This window comes from Heliconius melpomene, chromosome 12 (assembly GCF_056956725.1).
Source record: "Heliconius melpomene rosina isolate 202511_hmr_F chromosome 12, ASM5695672v1, whole genome shotgun sequence".
Classification (NCBI taxonomy): Eukaryota; Metazoa; Arthropoda; class Insecta; order Lepidoptera; family Nymphalidae; genus Heliconius; species Heliconius melpomene.
The window spans coordinates 10,280,442-10,305,986 of NC_140400.1; the positions used below are offsets into that span (position 1 = coordinate 10,280,442).

Sequence of the window (25,545 nt, forward strand, 5' to 3'; positions counted from 1 at the left end):
TATTAAAAAAAAGTATAAAAATGTAGATTTTTCCGTCCCAAGTGTGGAAAAAAAAAATTATAAATGTAAATAATCTAGTTATGCAGGCTACCGGACAAACCAGAGATCTTTGTTTTTCATATAAATATTTACAGAAGCCTCCGTGTTGCCTTTCTAGCGGTATCCGCATATACTTAGAGAATTGTAAGTTAACATGCATTTATCTTAACACACAGTTTATTCTTTTTAAAAATATAATTAATTTTTAAATATTTTTTCTTAAGTAAATAGTTCATTTTATTACAACAAACTCGACTATCTAATAAATCAAGTAATAATAGGATATGGAAGTATATGCGGAAAGCATTACAGGAAACCACGAATGCGCGTTACTTTACGATAACAAACGCGATACGCAATGACGCAATAACATTGGTCGTGCTATAAATATAAGTTATATATATATATATATATATATATATATATATATATATATATATTTGTACGAATAATAAATATCTTAAATATCTATAAATATACTAATATTACAAAGTTGAAGAGTTTGTTTGGTTGCCGCGCTAATCTCAGGAACTATTGAATTGAATTGAATTGAATTAGTAGTTCATTTACAAAGAAACTATAGGGAAAGGCACAAATGCAACATATACATATGTAAATGTATATGAACAATAAGTACTACGTACATAGAAATTGCAATTTATAAAATACTAAATGAATTATTATGAGCATAGTATTTTTTTTTTAAATGACATGTAAATTTTAATATTCAGTAAATTTTATACTGACATTTCAAAGAAACGTTGTTGCGTAAAAAGAATAATTTCAAAAGCGAAAGTTAAATAGTAAATCTAAAATATTCACCCCTTCACAATATACTTATGTATATCTCGTACTCTTATACTCGTAGCCGTTGAAATCAAAGGAATATAAATCGTCGAGGCGAAAAGTTCAACGAAAAGCATTTTTTTTATACATTTCGATGAATATGGTTATATGGAAACCATTTTTATTTTTTCATTCTAGTAAGAAAACGCGCGGCGTTGAGTTCCGCCACTTGAGATAATTTTCCCAAAGCGAGCACTTATTTTCTTGACATTTTTTTATTATCTCCACATTCTCATGATCAAGATGAAGTATTTATTATATTTTAAAATTTAGTTTACCCTTTTTTAATTAAAATAAAAAGAAAACTGTACAAACAATACGCTTCGATTGCATTACGAACAAAGTTTGAGGCAACGTTTATTTTTAAGAGAACTTGGAAATATGTAAATTTCGGAAAAAACAATTTTAAATGAAGCTGAATATTATAAATATATAAAATCGAAAGGTCACTCACTCATCACGAAATCTCAAAAACTACATGTGCTAGGAATCTCAAATTTTGCATAGGAATCATTTATAGGACGTAGGTGCTCGCTAAGACGGGAATTTACAATATTCGACTTCTAAGGGGTTGTTTTTGGGGTCGAAAGTTTGTATGAAACTTCGTTACTACAAATGCTAGGAGTCTCAAGTTTTGCATAGACGTCACTAGGACGTAGCCATGGAGACAGAAATTAATAATAACATAGTTCACGCGGGTGAAACCGCGAGAGGGCCGCTAGTATATATATATGTGTCAAAAGTAATTTAAGCATGAACCAAAATAATGTTTCTTATTTAGACATTAAAATAAATTTCAATTTGGAAAAATTTGGGTGGAAAACTAAGAACGTGTAGAAGAAAAACGTTCAAAAGGTGTTTCAAACGTTCCTACCGCGCTATATGCGGGATGAGGCATGACACTTCATACCCCCAAATGTTGATAGGAAGTCGGAAGCAAACGCACAACCGTCACATTTAGACTAGCACGTTTGAGCCACTGTGCCACGATGACCTCAATTTATTTAAATTAAAATAATAAAATAAAACTGTAATAATTAACTGTTTCCTAAGTTGATAGCTAAGTCAACTTACCGTTGGAAAAGTCGGTGAAGGATCGGGTGGCGAGACGGAGGAACGGGGCGTCCCCAGCCCCCCGTCCTGTTGGGGCGACGTCCTCGGCGGCTCTGTAAGAACATGATGCTGGTATAATAATTGATAAATATAACCAGTAAATTAAGAGGGAACCTGGGAACCTAGGTTTCCAGTTTCTTTCTGCTTGCCATTGTTAAGAAAGACACTTCGTTCCTATTAAAACACTTGCGTTTTCCATTTTCCGCCGAATTCTGAAGGCATTGCGTGTTGAGTGACTAGGAAATGAAAATATTTTTTTAAATGAAAATTAAATATTTCATTTACTTGAGTGAAAATTGAACCCACACCCTCCACCTCTCGTGCTCCTGTCCCACGACTGGCCTCTATTATATTTCTTGATAGTCTATATAGTATTCAATACCCTTTGTAGTTTAAACACTGGTATGACAGGTCGATAAGATTTGCGATAAGCTTTGTGGTTTAACTGCGTCTTAATCGTAGTACCTAATTGTACGTTTTAGGTATATAATTGTATGTAGGGCTAAGATAGCTATTAGATTACTTTAAGAAATATTTATATTAAAATATAAAATGCTAGACAAAAATTTCTAAATGAAAACAGAGGAAAGTTGCCAAAGTATGCACAAAGAGTGAAACGCCACATCTTTTTTATAAAATTCAAATGCAAGTATAGAGCATATAATAAATAATGATGTACACATATATGTATTTTAAATAGCACCATTGTCCTAATCGACAGCCTTATATCTAAGAAAAAGCTAAATTTATTAATAGAAATATGTTAATTCAAGTATAGAAAAAAATATAAAGTTACTTTAAAATAAATTAATTTTTAACAAAAAGAAAAACCGACTTCTAACAACGAACTAAAAAGTGAAAAATAATTTTACAAAGATTTTATAATTTTGAAGTCGGTGCCAAGTAAAACAAACAGGCTTAGTAATTAGATATTGTAGTAAGGGTGTTGTAGCAGTAGTTTGTTCGCAAAGTTACATTTTGGTATATTAACAAGAACATACATAAAAAGTATTCGGGCGAATTGGGAATCTCCCTTCTTTGAAGTTGGTTGAAAATGAGAACATCTTCTTTTTTGAGGTTGGTTGAAAAGAAATGCAACCATCAGGAATCTCACTTCTGACATCAATTTAAAAAGTTTTTGCTTGTAACTATTACAGTATAATCATTTTTTTACCAAAAAAAACAAACTTTCTCAATTTTCTCCGGATTCCATAATTGAAAGAATTATCAAAATCGGTTGGCGCAACATTGAGTTATTCGGCTATTAGTCGCGCACATGCCTAATGCAAATTTAAGACTTATGTGATTTTCTCATAGATACCATTGTCAGACATGGACCAAAAAAAAATGGGACCATTTGGGAAGCTATACCTTTCAAAATTATCAAATAAAATTATCAAAATCGGTTCACCCAGTCAAAAGTTATGAGGTAACAAACATAAAAAAAAAATTTAAAAAAAAAAAAATACAGTCGAATTGATAACCTCCTTTTCTTACAGAAGTCGGTTAAAAAACAAATCAGCCTTACGCTGTGTCCCGTATACACTAGGGTAGGCAGAGGGAACCCACTGTTAAGACACTCTGTTCCTTACTTTCCGTCGACTTCTGAAGGCGTTGCGGTTCGCCTTGGCACCAAAACGAAGAAATGGAAATATAAATTTAAATAAATCTTTCATTTCCTCTAGTGGGGATTGAACTGACAACCAGTCGTGTTTATACTACTTTACACTATGTGCCCCTGCGCCACGACTGGCCTCAAGTTACTTAATATTTTATTATAATTTTCCTTAAAGTCTCCTAAATTATTAACAAGCTTGTTATAAGATATGAAAACTTTTAATAGCTTGCAACTCTATTGACTAAATTATTACCACAAACATAATTTACCATCATACCTGTAATATTTATATTAATTATGTATTATTAATAGTAATCCCATTAAGAAACCATTTGAAACCTCAAAGCCGCGCCTTGCCTCTTTACCAGAGCGAGGAAATGAAATATTGAATGTTTCACTTCTTCGAGTGAAAATCGAACCCACAATGGTCGCGTCGCATTATAGTTACCCCTTAATTATGTATTATGACTGAAATATATATATATATATATAAAATGCTAGATAATATATATATATATATATATATATATATATATATATATATCGATGTTTTTTAAAAATTGATTTTCTGTATGTAATAGTCACTTACAACTTTTTAAAATTTTTCTCACTTCTTTAAGAAATTATCAAAAATTTTCATAGTTTTAAAAAGTAACTCATTTGTTAAAAAAGTATTTAAATACAACTTTACGCTATATCCCGCATGTAGCAGGGTAGGCGAGGTAGGCAAAGTGAGCCTAGTGTTAAGACACTCGACTCGACGACGTTTCGACTCTTCACCGAGTCTAGAGAAATTGTGTGTTGAATGGCGTAACTCAACGCCACGACCATGTCGACTAGCCTCGAAAATTTCATCTGTATAGAAATACAGAAAACATTCAAAAACGAAATTAAAAGTAAGACTCCATATTTCCTTAATAGTAACATAGTAACACACGACGGTAGACGTGGAAGTCCAATAATGAGGTTAGAAGCATAGATGCAGTGCGGATTTGCATACAAAACACATTTGTGGTCAGATTCACTTATTATCCTGCATGTTACGTTAATGAAAATGTGGCTTTGAGACAGTTTTGTACCAAACTTCTAAGCAAAATGGTCATTATGTTTGAGTGCAGTTGCATTTGTTGTGCAGTGCAGTTGTGTGAACACCTCTATCCTTAAAATAAAAATAGCTATATTTAAACAAAAGTTTTAAAACAGTTTCTGTACCTGCCGACGCGGCAGGGTAGGCAAAGGGAATTTAGTGTTAAGGACACTCCGTTCCCTACGTTCCACTAATTTTTTCGAAGCATTGTTTGTTGAGTTGCGGATCTCCAGCGAGAGTCAGAGCGAGGAAATGAAAATATTCATAAATAATAATTCATTCCTCCGAGTAGGTATCGAACCCACAATCGTCGCGTGGTTTTTTGACGGATCCGATTAACTAAATCAAAAATATTTCTTAAAAGATAATAAATTATGTTTTTGCACTTCTCTCAGTCGTCTTTTTCTGACATTTCTTAATAAGATAAGTTACTGAACCGATTAGTTAGTAAGAAATTTCAATCTTAATAAGTTCTTTCATACCGTTATTGTGTGTTGAGTAGCGAAAGCCAACCTGCATTGAAATCCGGTGCAGAATTGACGTGTCCAAGTGGTCTTGAGACTTGATGAAATAAAACTATATATTTTTTTTAGTTTTAATTGTAGATTAATTAATATAGATATATCATGGCATTGTCTATCTAATGTGATAGTTTTAGGTTCATATTTAACACAGAGAAACATTAATATTTAAATTAAAGAATTTTTCCAGTTGATTATAAAAAGAATTCGGCGAAAAGGTTAGTATTAGGTTGCCAGGTTCCCTCTGCCCACCTTGCTTCGTGTAGAATACAGCATGAAGCAAAAAAAATATTAAAAAATACATATAAATACCTAACACGCAATTAATCTAAGTGGAGCAACTCCAAAGATGGAGACCGAAGTGATCTATCACTAGATTCATTAAACCTATCCAAAAAAAATATGATAATAAAAAATCATAATAATGTACCCATAGCACGACCCAGAATCTAGAAGCAAGACCAAAGAAGTATCTATTTAATACCACTAGATCTGACTATCCAAAGACAGCGAGAAGATAAACGATGCCTTTATCCTCTTTATAAATAGAATATAGGACACTCAGGTGACGTTGATTGATTTCAGGAAGTCAGCGAAGCTCGCGAATACATATCTCCAACCAGAAGCAAAACAACGAAAGCAGCTGTGAAATCTGAAGCTCAAACTAAGATAGCTTGTAAATGTCGAGGCCAATTTTAGACATCGGTGAACGGTCGTGCACTTTGTAGCGTTTGTACGTGTGTTGTTATACATATGCTATTGGGTTCATTCAAATGGAAAATATAATGGAATTGTGACATAATAAAGTTATTGAATCGAATTATAGCATTGATTTCTATAATAATATTAGGTACTTATATTATGTACCTAATATTATTGAAAGTTTATTAGAATAGATGTTTGTTCCACTTTAACACAAAAACAACTGAATAGTTTTAGACAATTTATATGAAAATGTTGTATAATTTTGCTTTAAAGCGGCCAAAGGCTAGGAAATACTCGAAGTTATATTTTTTTTCTCCATTTTGCAATTAAAGTAGATAGAAGAATTCTATTGTCAAGTTAAATATACGGTCAGTCGTGGAGCAGATGCAACCGTTTGTGCGACTGTAAATGCTACAGGTTGTTGATTCGATTCCCGCTCGAGGAAATCTTCGTTAACGAAGCAAAGCGATTCCATGCAATCTTGTGAAACAAAAAAATAATTTATACATATATATACGTACATATATAAATGTAAAAAATATCAATTCAATTTAGCTTCGCTTAGAAAAATATGTAGCTACCAAATTCAGATTATTTTTTTTTAAATATACTCCAGAGTTAAGATTCTTTTGCCGCGAGCAATATCTTATTCTAAGAAACCAATTTTCCAAGTCCAGCACTTTCAATATAATATCACAACTTTTGCACCATCAGTGGAGTTCTTTGGAATTCTCTTACAATAAATATAAACGTAGCAATATGTTTTGTTTGTACTGTGCTTATATTTCAAATATGTTATTTTTAAAAAAATATATATTTATTCTTTCTCCATGTACATAATATATGAGATACAATAGACAAAGATAATCTTATAGTAATGATTATATATTTAATAGCTATTGGTACAAGCTTGCAATTGGTTGTGTAAAATAAAGATAAGCCTTTAAATGTATAATAAACAAAAGGTATAATACGTACCTAATAAATGTATAATACGAGTACATAATCATAATGTAGAAGAGCCTAAATACGACAAGAACTATACATTTTAAAAGACCATTACAAAAAAAAAAATCTCAAAACGTAAAAAAGATATCTTTGCGGATGAATAGCAAAAATTTAACCTCAGCATTCGTGCGGTTACAGAATAGTGCCAACTTTTGAAGGCCTCGCTTTATGCAGTTTTTAAAATCTGGGCCGTCATAATCGTACCACATAAAAAGCTATTAGGAAAATGACAGTTCCTAATGTTTTTTTTTCTGTGTTACGTATAGATCTCCTCCTCTAAAAGATCAGTCGGTAAATGAACTATCTGGAGAACAGCCAAGACTGGAGATTTACTCGCTTCAACGAGCTACGGAAGCTACGTTTTTGATTGACATACAATGGTTTTGTGTTGCAGTGTTTTGTTATTGCTGTAATATATTTTATTATTGAATTTTAGTGTTGATGTTATGAAATATTATATTATGTAGGTATTTATTTGTGGAAATGGTTATTTTATTTTTTTTTATTAAAAAAAGAAAATAATTTTCCAGATTTATTTTTGTCATAAAGTTGAAGGGGGGGACGCACATGCATGTCTTATTTTATTATACTAGAGAACAAACGTAATATAAAAAGTGAACGTCTGGATGTGATGATGATGATGATATACGACCACGTGTACGTCTCAACGCAATGTCAACCACAAATTTTACAAATACAAATTTTACAAATTTTCCTATTTTACCTCTATAGGTTTATTCACATGAGAGCCAATGGTCTAACCACCGAGGACGCAAAATATCGTGCAAAGTGGAGTAGGTTGAGTAGGAAGCCAGACCCTGGTAATAGTCGGGATTAATGCCAGGAAGAAGAAGAAGAAGAAGGTTTTTTCACATGCCATATGCTTACTAAAAAATAGATAATTAATAAAATATTGATATCATACAAGGATATATTACAGAATAATTAAAATATGCAAATAAGCATTCTGAATGCTGCCTTCATTTAGATGTTCAAAGCTGTCACGTAACCCAACTTTGTTTACTTGATGAAATCTATACAACAGTATTAAATGGACACGAAAAATACTAATTTTTTATAAATATAAATTTCTTTCTTTCTGTTTTAACGATATCGCAGTGGTAAATACAAAAATGTATATTGTCAAACATTTGGTTATTACCATTTTATTTTAGAAATTAAATATTGTTTATGCATTATTAAAAAAATATATTAGCATTCTGTACCCCTTCTGTATTTATATAAACCATAATTGTGCCAAATTTAATACTGCACTGCACCCGCACAATTGTCGTAAAAAATAATAATTTTCACATATAATTCTTTTTAACTTTAGTTAACTCTTTATCTTCTAAAATAAGGTTACATTACATTTTAAAGTGCGATGTGAAAAATGGTTTAGACTTTAGATCGCATCGAGACATCCATCTATCTACCGGTCTTGCTCTTGATGCTTTTATTTCCTTCAACACTTTTCGTTTATATTTTTATTTATTTGAAAAAATAAGAATAATTCTGTTGTATAATAGCTAGCCATTTAAAGTTATTGTTATAATATAGCTAAATTATACAATTACTTTACATCAATTGTAGTCCTTGTCTTATTCTGGTGAATAAGCTATATTACCGTATAGTTTTAACTAAATCCGCTCAGTACTTTTTACGTGATAATGGAAAGTTTATATACATGGATGCTATTCATCCACATACACGTTCAATTTAATAATAGTAGTAGTATTTTAGATACTCGTTCATACGAGGCCAGCAAGTACGACATAGCGCCTGTTTGAAAAAGTTTGAGTTCCGCAACTCAACGATCTTGGAAAGCATGAGACTGTAGGATGGAGGGACAATAGATTTCCTCTGTCTACCCTACTAAATTTTTACAACAGATTATGATTATATAAAGTCTTCTATTATAAAGCTCTATATAATGCTAAGGCACTCCGTTCCTAACGAGACACTTTCGATCCCCAATTTAATCTGTTTCGTTAACAAAGTGAGAAAATAAAGAATGTGAATCAATCCCAAAACACGTCGCGTTGACACGCTCGTACCCCCACGCCACATCTAGCCACATATATTTATTCCTTTTCCACATACAACGAAATTAGGTCATGCATAAAAAATAGCGAAAAGAAACAGCAAACTTAATCTAACCAGAAATAAGAAAACTAAATCATTTCAATAATTAATATCCCCTAAGTACGATTAGAATAAATTTAATATGAAAAGGATATTTTTTCTTAATTAGGTACAAATGAATATTTTTTTTAATGAATCGTAATATATCAAGGCCTACTTATTTAAACAGATTTTTTAAAACATTTTTAAACATTTTCTTAGTGTTAAGACACTACGTAGACTCCAATAAATCATTCCAACTTTACGTTAATTTAGATAGTTTATAATAAGCAATAGAGGGCTCTATTGTTTGATATAAACCATCTAATGCCTATCTCATCAAGCCAGTGTATAAACTTATAACCACCGTTTGTAGGTACTATGTATTAAATATGGGCGTTAGATATTTAAAAATATAGGAAATTAATAAATATATCCTACATCATGAAGATTTATGAAGCAAGAGTCTTCACTCTCTATGTATTACCACTCGGTAAGAGAGGCAGATGAAGACCTCGTCTGACGTATGCCTAATGGTAGAGATTAGAAAAAGGTGACGTAAAAGGCAAGAGGAGACGGATGATATGTATGATAAGGTTGAGGACAGTAGACGAGGCGAATTTGACCATCTATTCTAACTGCGTACTTCACTACGTATAAAGCGTGAAACTAAAAAACCTGTATTAATGAGTAACACGAGTATATCAATTTCCAAGAGTACTTTACCTCCGGGACTCTCTCGTATACACGCACGGCAAGTCACGCAACAGGTGTGCTATGTTACATTTAATATGTATTTACTCACACGTGTCGGTTTGACCCATTTTCTTTTATTATTTGTATATGTTATGTTTCATTTTCATGCTCTTCTATGATTTACTTCGAACTTAGACTTTGGCCGTGTTTCTTGTATTAAATTTCAGTTTGTGTTTTTAATGAAGTAATATACAAATTTAGATGTTGTGGCGTAGATGCCCCTACAAGCGTTTACTGTACCGCGAAAGTTGAGGGTTCGATTCCTACTCGGGGAAATGGATTATTATTTATTAATATTTCCATTTCTTTGCTCTATTACCAAGACAAAAAGCGCAGTGTGGATTTCCCCGATTCAAATATCTCTAAAATTCGTACCTGTAAGAAAAACCAAAATTAAACTAAATTAACATTTACAATTAACGAACTCTCTATAAATAAACTTATTGAAAAGTATGCAAAATTCCCACAATTTAGCAAGAATAATTAAGTGTTTAACTTCTGTCCTCAGTAAAGCGTATGAACGTAGCATTCGTCTTAACGACTCACAACTTTATATTGGATTAAGAAACATCAAGTGGAATTTCGTGAATGACGAATGTAAGAATATGTTGAGTGACAGCGCGAAACATATTTGCAACATTTCATGTAAAATTAGATTAGAATAAAATGAGTAATTTGAGAATGTCAATATAAGAAATATTCTTAAGGTAAAATTATGTTTATTTTGGTTGAAATAAATCAATTATTACTGCTACTAACATTTTTCAAGATTTATCTTTATCTATATATCTTTAAGCTTTCAAACATCGTTGGTAAATAGATATACCTATATAAAAAAAAGGTTCACGCTGTATCCCGCACGCAGCAGGGTAGGCAGAGGTTAACCTAGTGTTAAGAGACTGCGCTCCCCACTTTCCGCCGAATTCAGGAAGCGTTGCGTGTTGAGTGGCGGAACCCAACGCCGCTCTTTGCCTCAACACCAGAGCGAAGAAATGAAAAAAAAAAAAATTAATTAAATTCAATATTATAATAACAATTTAAAATTGTAGTTTCTTAATTAATATAACAAATAATTGTACTTATTATGAAAAGCAATTAAAATCTAAGTTTATTTACAACCAAGTTTGCGATGAGAAGTTTTTAAGTAAAATTATAAAGTTTTGTGAATTACTTACAAAGCAAATTAGGGTTTAACACTAGAAGCGCCGCCGTCCCATTTTTGTCCCAAACGCAAGGTTGATTGTTTATAACTTTTTTGTTTGTTAATGTATGTAGATGAAACTTTTTGACTATTACCAATTTTACACCTTTATTTAATTAAAAATATAAATAATGTTACTACTTACTACATACTTTTTGAAAAAAAATGATATTTACCTAGAACTGCCGCTGGGTCATTTTTGTCCCGCCATTATTATTTTATTATTTGAGGGTATAATTTGACATATTTTCATGCCTCGGGGTCGAGGTGGAGGTGAAAGGACGATGCGGGGGCGGAAAAAAATTGAATAGTAGGTTTAGCAGTCAATACCTAAGTTTTTAGGGTTCTGTAGCTTTTAAGGAAAAAAAAACCCTTATAAGATTTTTTTTACATTTTATGTCCATCCGGCTGTCTTTGTCTTTATCTCAGGAACGCTTGGAGAAATCGAGTTGATATTCATATGAGTATATGAATATCAACTATATGACGATCTACAGTCCCTGGATTTCCTGAAAAAGCACCCTTAAAAAAAGATATGACCATTTAAATATAAAAAACGTGTATTTCGACACTATAAAGGGAATCAAATTAATAAGGTACTTTCAGTTAACTTAGAATTATGAAATTTGGCTGTTAGAAAAAATAATAGCCTGAAAAGTGGGGTAAAATTGGTGTCAACACTAAATTTTGCCGCTAGTTCAAGTGAGGTATCAGATGAAAGGATGACTAAGCTAGGCTTGAATTTTAGAAAAACACTCGATACCAAATGTGGGCAATTGTAGGGTAGGTGGAGGGAACCTGGGAACCTAGTGCTATGCACTCCGCTGGCATTTTCCGCCGAATTCTGGAGGCATTACTATGCAATGTTATAAATCATCTGTGATGTATCACTGATGAAGAATATATTAATGCATTACTTGGCCTACTAATAATATTAAGTAATTTCAATAACTTATAATTCTGTAAGAGTTATTCAGTTAGTTATCACGACCTTAGAACCTATTTGAAATATTCGATTCTTTCTTTGTGTTTGGATTTTTGGTACTTTTATGTGTGTTAAAGAACAAAAATTGATTATTAAAGATGATCTACACATTTTACGAATTATTTTAATAATATTTTTTTTGTATTATACCAAAAATCAACATAATAAGTAGAATGGGACAAATTTGTCACGACGGCGGCTTAAGGGGGGTCTCAATCTTCGGCGCTTCTAGTGTTAAACCCTTTTACCTTTCCTAAATTTACTATTAGCATACTTTATTATTTATTGGTCACATTTAAATGTACGTAAATACTAGGTTCCCAGGTTCCCTCCTACCTTCACTTGTCCTGCTTTGTGAGGGACACAGTGTAGCTTAAAAAAGTATAAAGAGGAAATAAAAAGTGATTTATTACTAAGTTATAACTAACCTAACCTCTACATATAAAATAAAACTAGAAGTTTCAACAAAATTGTACATATAAAAAACACTAATAAATAACGCGAGACAGTTATTAATAAACTCCTAATAAATAAAAATACACGAGCTAGACTTGTTCAAAACATGTTTGACAACTCAAGCGAGTTAAATTACCGGCAACGCTGTAGACATTTGTAGCAAAAGATATTTCTGTACCGTGTTAAGGCGACGTACATACTTATAGGTATTTTAATATTAAAAACAAATTATAAATTATATATCTTTTAATTTGTAAGCTAAAATACAGTATTGATTTTTGCCATTCAACTCGAGTAGTCTCTATAATTAGATGTAAAATTAAGAAAGCAGTGTATTAACCTAGTGTACTCTTTTAGAGTACTCCTAGTTCTTCCATTAAACTAAAAAAATATGGAATATGTCAAATTGTACGCGATTGAACTATTGGTTTTGGTTCCCATAAAAATTATGGGTATTTGAAAATATTATCATTTTCCTGGAGAACGGAGTGACTCGAGTGTCAATTTTCAAAATAAAACTGAAGATACAAGTATATTAAAAAAATATATAGTGCCATTAGTTCTACCTATTTGAGCACAGATCCCTAAACGTTGATCTATAGTGTATACAGTCTACACATTATTATCATATTGTGCTAATGCTGATGTTCAACTTGCATGCTCTTCACAGTATATGTCTGCACGCGAAAGGAAAAGTTAAGTCAGTGAACTTTATATATTAAATATAAAAATCTACAGAAAATCTCTTTAAATTACAAATTTTCAAAACTATGTTTAGTATCTTCTAACTCAAATTAAAATGTTTTAAAGCTATTCAACTAGAGATCATAATTTCGTAAAATTAATACCAATTTTTCAAAACCTATTTTTGAAAAAAAAAAAAAACTTTGGTAGATGATATATTTTTTAATAAACATCAAGAATCTCTGTTTTTGTCTCTAGAATTCAGCGAAAAGTGGAGGAAAGTGAAGGAATGTGTAACACTAGGTTCCCATGTTCCCTCTGCTTAACCTGCCATATGCGGGATACAGCGTGAAGCTACAAAAAACAGTCATTTCATAACAAAAAAACGAAAAAAAATCTCAAATTAAAAATAAAACACTCACCCAGCGTGCGGAAGACAATAGGCCTACTCCTATACTTGTGCCCACCCCACAGTGCGGCTACCGTCACTTGGTACTGGGTGTCCGCTTCGAGCCCACTCAGTATTACCGCGTCAGAGTTGCCAGCCACTTCCAACACCACTCTGTAACTAATTGAACATGAGTCAATTTCGTTGTTTTCTATGACCACAGAAGGGAAGGTAAGAAGGAAAGATGAAATTGAAAGATAGAAAAATTTTAATGGTATAAGAAATATGGAAGAATTTGGAATTCCTATAGCATTCACTAATTATGGCGCTTAGCTACTTATTTGGACTATAATATATACATATATATAGAATATAATTGGGTATATTGTTCTTCTATTTTCTGGATTAAATGTAATGGTAAGGGTAGGGTAATTTGTATAAAATATTTTATATATAGTGAACACTTACGTTACTTGCGGGCTGTGAATGCAAAAAGAAATATTTTTTGTTAAGAATTTTAATAGAATTTGAAATATGTAGACATTTTTTATATAAAAAAAAAACATATTTGATTTATTAATCAAATGAAACGCTTGGAATCTCATCAAACACTAATATTATACGAAAATAAGAGTTTAATGACACAACTCTATTCTTTATATTTCAAGAAACGCCTTTATCATTCCATACATTTTCTTGACAAATACCAACAGCATAAGCTTAGCATAATATATTAACAATTTCTTTACCTTTGTTAAAGCTCTACCAACCGAAAGCATAATAAATACGGTATATAAATAAACCTATTCAAACATATGAAGGCAATTAAACACGGCCACGTAATGTTAAATTATTCACTTTATAATACTGTATTGTTTTGTTGCAAGTAACAAATTGCATACTACTATTAATAATGTTAGTATAATAGAAATGCTTTTTCCAAAGGAAGTTTGTAAATTACCTTAAGCTTTTGATTTCTGTACTTAAGGCTTACAATCAGAAGAAGCTTATAAATAAATTGAGAAAAAATCTTTATTGCTATTTGTACCCAAATATATATTTTTTTCTATATCTATTTCTACTTTCTCCATTAAGTTAATAATTACAGTGTTAAGCGCTTATAAGTTTACATGACGTCCAGCTATAGCTATATTCGAGTTTTGTCGGTGGCTTGCCCTAATGTTTTAGTGTAAAGGTATTGACAGCTTAATCGACTATCAGAAGTGAAAATATGTAACAAAATTAATTTTTTTTTATTTTTTCGTTGAAAACTAAAAAAATGTGGATTACATGTCAAAATATGATAGAAATACAAGCTTTCGACTAGTCGTTAAAATTTTATTTTGATAGAATAAAAAAGTTGAAATTAGTGAAGTCAATTTTAAATTATTTACACACGTAAATGGTTTTTAGCTTTATTTGTAAAAATAATAGATGATATTGCCGAATGCAACTAAAATCTATAGATACCTTCTTAATATCTATTTTTACCAAACCATTAAAATCCTAAAAGAAAGTCGGGACAAGCTTCTAGTAAATTTAAATATTTAATTGAATTTTATAAAATTACTCACGCTATAAAATTGAGCTGTGGGCGAAACATGATAAAAATCGATTTTGGTAAATACACTATAAATGTCAAAAAGTCATTTTTGTTTTGTATTGTAATAAATGAAATACATAAAATGTGTCAATCATAAAGTATGACGGTATAGGTCATAGGTCATTTGGTGTATTGGGACTACGACTGACTGACGCGACAGTTGTGGGTTCGACAAGAGCAGTGTCTAGAAGTGTCTAAGAAGTGTCTAAGTGTCTAAGCAGAGGGAACCTAGTGCGGTTCCCTCTGCTTACCCTGCTGAGTGCGGGATACAGCGTAAAGCTGTTTTTTTTAATATATGCAAAATATAGGAGATATCGAATAATATTAAAATAACACGAGTTTTGAGTCGAACATGCGTTATATTATAATTAAAGAATGATTTAATTATAATTAGCTTAAATAAAATTATTTAAGTTAAAATCGATATGTGGTTTTAAAAATCATCGCCAAACCACAACGAAAATCTGCAATGGATATCCGAGTTGTGGATAGTTTATGCAAATTATTATGTTAAAATATTAGTAGGCTTACACCGAATATTTTATCATGAAAATAGAATCCATTAATAGAACAGGGGTCATGATTATTCATCAATATCAATTTGCATAGTGTTATCAACTATTCCTTATTAGTTTTAGGTGAATATTCGAGGAAAACAAAACAGTTGTATAAATTTATATTGTAATAGACAAACGAGATTTTTTTACTGATAATAATGTAATTGTCACTTCACCTGTGAAAATTTCAACTGTCTTAGCACTGTTCGTGAGACACAACCTGGTGACAGACGAACAGATAAACAGACAGCAGAGTCTTATGATCCAGGTTTCCTTTCACCCTTTGGGTACGGAACCGTCAAAATAGGATATTCCATTTTACATCTTAAAATATATGCATACGAAGTTTTGGGCATACCTTTAAAATAAGTAAAAATCTAAATTTTCGTAGATTTTAAGAACTAGTCTAACCTTTATTTATGACTTTCAAAATATTTGCTTACTCGCTTTCTTACTCAGTCATGTAACATTCACTTTTAAACACAATATGCAAGATGTTTCTTAAGCGATTCCATTAAAGCAACGTTGCAGAAATGCATAATGTATTTGAATTCTAAGATGCGACAAACTCGTCTCGTCTCGTCGCTCGAGGCAATCCATGCGGACACCTGTGACTGAATTATATGTCACTTTGTTATATTTTTAAAGTGAACACCGGTACAGTAAAATTATTTATTTCTTTACTAATATTTTAAAGGTGAACAGTTCTGTTATGTTTGTTTGAATGCGTTAACCTCAGAAACTATTAGTTTGAATTTGTTTTTAATTTGTATTGGAAAGCCCGTTCTATGTAACCTCGCATATTTATAATGTCATATATTATATACATCTTAGCTATATAGCGATATTATGACGCGGGCGAAGCCGTATGCAAAAGCAGGATTATGACAACTTTGTTTGGTTATTGCTTTAAATTCCAGTAGAGACAAAGCGCAAAGTGCAAAGCTTATGGTATTAGACGTTGAATGTTTCTAAATAAGTAAAAAATACAGGATGGAATCAGTTTAACAATCATGAAAGAGATGCTTGAATTTAAATAATGCCTCGTATTAAAAGTTAATGTTAAATAACTTTATAAGTTAGCTTCTGTTGTATATGAAAAAGTTAATTCTTTTTACCTTTCTATAGTTGTCATATTTTTTACTACTCCTTTTTTTTAAAGTTTTTGCATTCATTTTAATACGCTCTCTATATAATATTAAATTTTCTAGAAAATAAAATAAATCCATCGTCCACGTTTCATAATATGCAGTATGACTTTAAACTTTTAATAAACAAACTTATTAGCTAAGTCGGATGCTATAAAGACATATTTTTATTGGAAGATAAGTATTATAGTTAGTATCTTATTAATTCGTCGATATTTTTATATTTTAAAATAATAATATATTCATGATGTCTCTTCTTCTTCTTCTTCTTCCTGGCATTAATCCCGGCTATTACCAGGGTCTGCCTTCCTACTTACCCTACTCCACTTTGCACGATCTTTTGCGTCCTCGGTGGTTAGACCATTGGCTCTCATGTCCTGCATCACGACATCCAACCAGCGCTTCCTTGGGCGTCCGGGAGGTCGCGCCCCAGGAACTAGTATAGCAAGGCACTTGCGTCCGACATAGTTCTTAGGCCGGCGCGCAACGTGGCCAAACCATCTCAAGCGACGCTCTTGGAGCTTATCCGCTACGTCACGGACCCCAAGACTACCTCGAATGAATGTGTTGCGTATGCGGTCAGACCGCGTTACGCCGCACATCCACCTCAGCATCTTCATTTCCGTGACGTGAAGCTCCTGAGTGTGCCGAGATAGTGCTGGCCAACATTCGCTGCCGTATAAAAGAACCGGTCGGACGATGCTCTTGTATATCAGCCCCTTGAGCTTGGGCGGTATTCTGCGGTCGCAGACCACACCAGTGACCTCCCGCCATTTGGCCCAGGCAGCGCTTATCCGGCCATGGACATCGTGGTCGATGCCTCCAGACTCGTGCATAACGGATCCAAGGTACCTGAACTTCTCCGACTTAACGGCTGGCTCAGGACCTATAAGGATGGTGCTCGAGTCCCGGCTCCCGCAGGCCATGTACTCTGTCTTCGACACATTTAGTTTAAGACCGCCGTTCTCAAGCGTACCCTTCCAGAGGTTCACTTTACGCTCCAGCGTCAGTCGGTTCTCGGCAATGAGTGCTATGTCGTCGGCATACATCATCAGCCATGGAGGCTGGTCCTGGATGTGAGCCGAGACAGTATCAAGCACTACATTGAACAAGAACGGACTAAGAGCCGAGCCCTGGTGAACCCCCACTGTAATCGGGAAGGGTCTAGTGTCGCCAACAGCAGTCCTAACCATAGAAGCGGAATCGTGGTACATGCCTCTGATAATCTCAATATAGGCCTCAGGGATCCCTTTGGATCGCAATGCCCACCAGATACACTGACGAGGCACACAGTCAAAGGCCTTCTGCAGATCTAAAAAGGCCACGTGCAGAGCTCTCCTTTTTTCCCTGTATGCCTCCATCAAAGTTCTGAGGGCGAAAATGGCGTCCATGGTGCCCGATCCTGGCTGAAATCCATATTGAGACTCAGCGACAGTACACTCTCGGCGGAGCCTGAGGTCGATCATGCGCTCGAAGAGCTTCATGGTATGACTCATAAGCTTAATGCCCCTATAACTACCACAATCTTGAACACTGCCCCTTCCCTTGTAAATAGGGGTAATAAAGCTAAGCCGCCACTGATGCGGCATCTTACCAGTGTTCAAGATATGGTTAAAAAGGTCAGTAAGCATGAGCACACCAAGAGAGCCCAACGATTTCCACGCTTCGATCGGAATGTCGTCAGGTCCCACCGCTTTTCCGTTCTTCATGCGTCGAAGGCAATTACGTGTTTCGTCAAGGGTTATTGGGGCAATAAGTCCGAGGTTAGGCGGTGGGTCGTGATGAAGACTGCATGGGTGCTGAGTATTCAGCAACTCCTGGAAGTAGCTTCTCCACCTCTCCTTCACAGAGTCATGATTACAGAGTAGCGTGCCCTGGGAATCTCTGACGCAAAGACATTTTGCGATATCTTGCGTCGTTTTATCCCGGGAACGTGCCAGTTTGTAAATGAGCTTCTGCCCCTCCACAGTTTCAAGTTTGTCATACAATGGTGACAAACTCTTACTGCGGGCTCTGGCTACAGCTCTTTTACTGGCACGTTTAGCTACTGTGTACTCCAGTCTGTCTTCAGGAGAGTTGGATTCCTGCCACTTCTTAAAGGCAGCCTTCTTTTCACGAGTCACCTCCTGCACCTCGTCATTCCACCACCATGTCTCCCTGTCGATGACACGTCCTCCCCTAGAAAGGCCAAGAACTCGCCTGCCCGCCGCAATGATTGCCGACTGGGCCCGATCCCAAGCATCCTGAGCAGTCTCGGTGGTAGTCGAAAGATTATGACTTTTCACCTCTGCCAGGAAGTCGGTCTGCATCGGTCCATTCAGCAACCACCACTTGATCCGAGGGCTACGTTTCTCGGCTACTTTCTTCTTCGGAGTGACGTTAAAGTCCATGACAAGAAGACGATGTTGGGCCGTTAGGCTTTCGCCTGGAATGACCTTACAGTTAGTTACCCTGCCCATATGACACCGTCTGGTCAATAAGTAGTCAATTTGAGTTGAGTGGGACCCGCTCTTATACGTGATAAGGTGCTGAGGATTCTTTTGGAAGAACGTATTCACGATGGCCAGATCAGACGCAATACAGGTTCTCAGAATATTTTCTCCCTCTGCATTGCGAAGACCGTGCCCAAAACCCCCGTGAACACGTTCATACGGCTCAGCAGCCTTACCAACGTGACCGTTCAAGTCCCCCCCAACTAAGACCACTTCGGTAGACGGTATAGCAAGCAGAACCTCTTCATATTGCTCCCAAAATGTCTCCCTTTCGGCCGCGCTACATCCCGCCTGGGGAGCATAGGCACTGATTAAGTTTGTGGTAACGCCCTCAATCAGTACCCTTACCCGCATCAAGCGGTCGGAGCGACGGTCAACTTCAAGGAGCCCATTCTGAAGCTCTTCAGAAAGCACTACCGCCACACCGTTTCTACCTAACGGTGACCCAGTGTATATAAGCCGGTAACCCTGTCCGATGTTACGGGACTTATTGCCCTTCCAGCGTGTTTCCTGGAGGAAAGCACACTGGACCCGACGTCTCATGAGTACATCTGCGAGTTCCCTGCATCGTCCGGTCAGAGAGCCAATATTCCACGTTGCAAAGCGGAGTTTCCTTCTGGGTACTAGCGTCTTTAGCCGTGCCCGTACATGACACGGTAGCCCTTGCCCACTTGTCGCAGGTGTAGGGCGATGTGCCTGCGCGTCGTTTTGCGGCGACGCCCTAGCCGTACCCAGTCTGTTGTTTTGTCGGTCCATATAAGTGGCGGTTGGCGGTTTTTAAATGGAGCGACTGCCGTCTGACCTCCAAAACCCCTTTGTGGGGAAAAACCGAGGAAGGGAGAGGAAAATAGAAGGGGTAGGATAGATAGAAGGAGGGAGCTAAGGGAAGGAGGGGGGGGGGGGAGTTAGGACACCATTCTTACGGACTGGATGAGGATGTAAGAGTGGCGGCTCGAGGATCCGGGGTCGCGTACCCGTATGCCCACAAACAAATATCGGACAGATATTAGTCAGGACATCCTCTGGATCAAATATATTCATGATGTCTGTTGTTATTAATTACTATACAAGATTTAAGCGTTTAGTACGAAAAAAGAAAAAGGTAAAAGATGCAGAATAGAAACAGAAAAGAAGGGTAAAGGAAGCAAAATCATCTTACCTCGCGTCAGAAGGCTTGTAGGTAACGTCATACTTTTCAACCAAGTCCGCCGTGGTGGACCACGAGACACGCACCGTGGTCGGGTTTAAGAAAGTGACAGTTATATTCTCTGGCACGCCGGGTCCCATTGAACCTGGAAGAAAATATCTCTCTATATTTTTTTCAATTTCACGCTGTATTCCATATTTAACAGGGTAGGCAAAGGAACCCTAGTGTTCACTCTACACTCGGTTCCCCATTTTTTGCCGTATTCCGGAGACATTACGCGGCGAGTGCTCCCTAATCTACTATAGTTTGTATGTCTATAGTAGATTAGGGATAAATACAATATAAATAAGATATGTTATTTCTATATATTTACTATTTAGCTATATCATATGTTTAGTTAGATCTGTTAATACAGAAACATTGACTAATGATATTAAAAATTTTAAAAGTTTAAAAACATGGGTTCTATTTTAATCTAGGACAGGTAAATACATAAATATGTTATGGAATTTCTTTTTCATGTTATGTTTAAATACGTAAAGATACGTTTTTGGTTGTTTGAGAGCGCCGTATGTAATGCAGGTGAAACACGGAATAAATTCAACGATATCGGAATTACCTCTACGTTTCGCATATAAATCGTTTATTAAAATTATTTTTTTTATTCTTATATCTATATAATAATTAATTATATATTAAGGCTATATGAAAAATCAAAGAAGAACAAAATAAACACATATATATATATATATGTAACTAGTCCGTAATAAAAGCGTAGTTCATTATCTTCGCCATCCACAACCATGTTGTTAGAAATTAGAACATCAGCTATAGTAATAATGTCTTTTTTTTCAGGTTATTAACTATAATTGCTCTATAAATCACTGCCGTAGATCATCATTTATCAAATTTTTGACACATTTGAAAATTAGCTTCCTGTTATACGTTTAAATTAAAGCTTAAACATAATTACTCGTGTAATAAGGATAGTTCTTTTTTTTTTTTTTTTTTAAAGTTCATAAAACTAGTTACTATAACATTATTTTTTTAGCTGTATTTTGCACATAGTAGGGTATGCAAAGGTAACCTGGGAACCCAATTTCAACAGTCCGTTTCCATTAAGATATTCTCGTTCTCCACTTTTCGCCAAATAAGACATTCCCGGCAAACTTAAAATATGAAAGTCTTATTTATACTTTTTGAAATAATTCTTTAAATATGTTACAAATATTTAATCAATAGCATTTTTTTTCAAGTAATTGTCTTAAAAATCTCTCCACAGAGATGCGATTCCAAGAGGCGCTGGTTCAAATCTCGCTACATTCAAATGTTATAGGTTTTCTTAAAAGTATGATAACATCAAATTTCTTACAGAATTTGGCATGAAATATGATACAATAACTCTAGAAAAAAAGAGAATCTACAGAGCTTACAACTTTCTTTAAACTTCAAGCAATTTATCATATGTTATTTTCATTACTTTTCCTTCATATAAAGTATATAAACAACTATTTTAATTACCTACTACGGATTTTCCATCGTAGCTACTATGTTGCAAGAGCACACTATTTAATTACTTGCAACTTCATGTCATGATACAACATGAAGTACCATACCAACATAGTTTGCATGTTTAATAAATGTTTTGCTATTTACTTAATTGCAAAGAAAATCTATACGTATAATATTATAATTCTAAGTCGTCGTCGATCCTCACTCGAGGAGATGAAATATATATTTAAATTTATATTTCCTTTTCTTAGCTCTGGTATCGAGACAAAGCGCGGCGTTGAGATCCGCCACTGAATATACAATGCCTCCAGAATTCTGCGGAGAAAGGGGAACGGCGTGTCTTAACACTAGGTTCCCTCCTAAATTGATCATTATTCAGACGATATTTCAATTTTGGCATCAACTTACAACTTAACGGTTTCATTTAAACGGATATATTAACAATAATTGAAGTAGAAAATTTATTTCCAAGTTTTAATTTCCATAAATAATTTATATTACACTTTTAGTTTGATTAAAGTTTAATTTATAAAGGTAATTTTCATTTCTATTAATTTGGTTATAATATAACTTTGAAGTGGTCGTGGTACAGGGATTCAAGCCTGTAAACGTGACGGTTATGGGTTCCATTCCGACTAGAGGTGATAAAATATTTAAGATTTTAATTTCTTTACTTCAGAATCGAAGCGAAGTGCGGTATTGGGTTTCCAGTCACAAAATGTCTTATTAAGTGGAGAACGGAATGTTTTAACACTAGGTTCTCAAGTTCCCTCTGAATGTAAAAAAATATTCTACTCTATATTAATTACGGTTATGAAGTTAATCTTCAGATATATAAAATTTAAAAAAATCATGTCAAACATAATAATAATTTCTTACTTCCCATACAGATTCCTTCATATCCTTCGGGACATAAATAACATGACCTAACCTACTATTCCAGTTACTGAAGCGTCCTGGAAACCCAGAATGAAATAATAAAAAAATGGCTTTATAAAATTGTTAGGTTCGTAATATAATCACGGTAAATGTCCTACTTGCTGGTTAACAATGCTATTATGGAAATTTACATAATTGGTATAATAATAATAAAAATGGGTAGGGTACTTTCACGGCCCGTACTCGGTTCTAATCTGTCATACATTTTGTTTTTTTTACATTTATGATATCTCTCCACAAGTTTCCACAAACCACCAAAACGAAAATACTGATAAATTTCTTGTAGAATAAAAAGAATGCTTTCGAAAAACGATTAAATTTTAATAGAACAACCACTCCTTTTACATTGATTGGCGAAATTTCATAAGGACATGTGTGAATGTGATTACGTCTTAGTCTCGAGTAACAGCGAAATGCTAAAACGCGAAGGGAAAATATTATAAAAGAATTTGAGAGTGCCATACGAAGTTTGAAATGTGGTAAGGTTGCCGGAACAGATGGAGTTACCGCCGAGATGAGCAACATCCGCCGACATAGCCACGCTTCTAGGATCTAAATCAGGAGTGGTTCCGATTAGCGAGGTACCTTACCTTTGTGTAAAGGTAAAGGTTCACATAATGAAATAAACTACACAAATATACCATGCTCATTCCTCACAACAGTTAGATCTATTTTATTAATTTAAATCAATCCCACGCTAAACTATCATTATGTAATTATGTAAATTTGACTTACATCATTTCATAATGATAGTTCATTCGGCAATGCATGTACTTATGTAGGTATCAATTTCATAGAAATTATTGAACTTTAGATTTAATATGCAACGTCAAATTAATTAATAATAATAATAATAATAATAATACTTTATTGCACTAAAATAAACAAAGAATCAGTACAGTAACAGTAATTACAGAAAGACAATACATAGTGCAATGGCGGCCTTATCACTAAAAGCGATTTCTTACAGGCAACCATTTGAAAGGACTTATTATATAAAAGATAGCGAAAAGGTGCAAAAAGTAATAATAAATATGATACTATCAAATATAAATACGTTATTTATCATATAAACATACATACACGGATAAATACACAACATACATACATACATACAAATATATACATACATACAAATACATAAATATATACATATATATGTACATACATACTTAGATACACCCAATATACAAAGATACAAATAGAAATAAATAAAGGGAGTAAATAGATACAAATAAATAAAGGGATTAAGCAAAAATGTCAGTTTAGGTATTTAGCTTGAGATAGTGCTGCTTAAGACGCCGCTTAAATATCCCAACCGATTGGGACAGTCTCACTTCCACTGGCAGCTCATTCCAAAGTTTTACTGTCATCACAGTAAAGGAATCGCCATAGCATTTCGTGAGGGACAAAGGTATTGCAAGGAGGTTGTTGTTACGGGAACGGAGGGGTTGGGAGTGTTGGGTGTCCGACCCTAGAAACTTAAAACGTTCCTTGAGGTACGGTGGAGTGATAGGATGGTAAAGGACGGTATAAAGGAGTGTGAGGGAATGCAAATAGCGCCTATGTTTTATTGACAACCACTTAAGTTGACTACGGTACTGTGACACATGGTCGTGTTTTCTTAATCCAAAAATAAATCTTATGATAAGGTTTTGAAGGCGCTCAAACTTACCAAGCAGTTGCTGAGACATATCTAAACAACATGAATCGGCATAATCTAGTATAGGTAGAAGGAGAGTATGGGCTAAAGATATTTTAGTTTTTAAAGGTAACAGATTCTTCCATCTTCTCAATCTACCTATGGCAAAAAAAATCTTGCGGCTAAGCTCGGAGACATGAGGCCACCAGGTAAGTGTACTGTCCATCCTTATTCCCAAATTCTTAACACTCGCACTAACCTCTAAGCAAACATTTTCCAACATAATTGGAGGGAGAGGAGAAATTACTTTAGATAATTGCTTAGAGTTACCAAACACGCATACCTGAGACTTACTTGGATTAATTGAAAGCCCAAACGATTTACACCAGGTGCTGATTATTTGTAAATCAGAATTAATTTTGGTTACTGCGCTAGAGATATCATTTATGGCGGCGGTCGTGTAAATTTGTAGATCATCAGCATATAGGTGGTGAAATGACGTTATGTGTGGAGCGAGAGTGTTAATAAATATGGAAAAAAGTAGGGGGGACAGTACACTACCCTGCGGTACACTGCGCTGATATGGCACACTGATGAAAGTTTTCCTTCAAGTTTAATGCTCTGTTTGCGGCTGTGAAGGTAAGAAGAAAACCATTCAGTAGCTTTGGAGGAGACGTTAATGGATTTTAATAATGCTAATAGTAAATCGTAGTCAACTGTGTTGAAGGCGTTAGAAAAATCTAACAAGACGAGTAGAGTCACTTGCTGGTTGTCAATACCGTATCTAATATCATCACAGACTTTATTAAGTGCAGTGACTGTGCTATGCCCAGGACGGAAACCAGACTGGAAAGGAGTTAGGGTATTGTTATTGTGCAGGAATTGATACACTTGTTTATGTACAATGCGCTCAAAAACCTTCGAAAGGAAAGGGAGTATAGAAATAGGACGATAGTTTGCGAAAGATGTTGGAT

General features: G+C 34.4%; 1 protein-coding gene across 6 annotated transcripts in view; it reads right to left on the reverse strand.

The window, feature by feature from the left end:
• The window catches only part of LOC146533815 (uncharacterized), a 114,212-nt gene that overhangs the window by 33,469 nt on the left and 55,198 nt on the right, over window positions 1-25,545 (reverse strand). For 2 of the 6 annotated variants that reach the window (XM_085195040.1, XM_085195045.1), the window contains exons 3-6: window positions 20,491-20,623; window positions 14,000-14,011; window positions 13,566-13,711; window positions 1,960-2,051 (exon numbers count right to left, since the gene is read on the reverse strand). In XM_085195040.1, the coding sequence (XP_085051166.1) occupies window positions 1,960-2,051; window positions 13,566-13,711; window positions 14,000-14,011; window positions 20,491-20,623 (383 nt within the window). The remainder of the gene's footprint in view (window positions 1-1,959; window positions 2,052-13,565; window positions 13,712-13,999; window positions 14,012-20,490; window positions 20,624-25,545) is intronic. The other 4 variants (XM_085195046.1, XM_085195042.1, XM_085195041.1 and 1 more) reach the window with 3 other exon arrangements.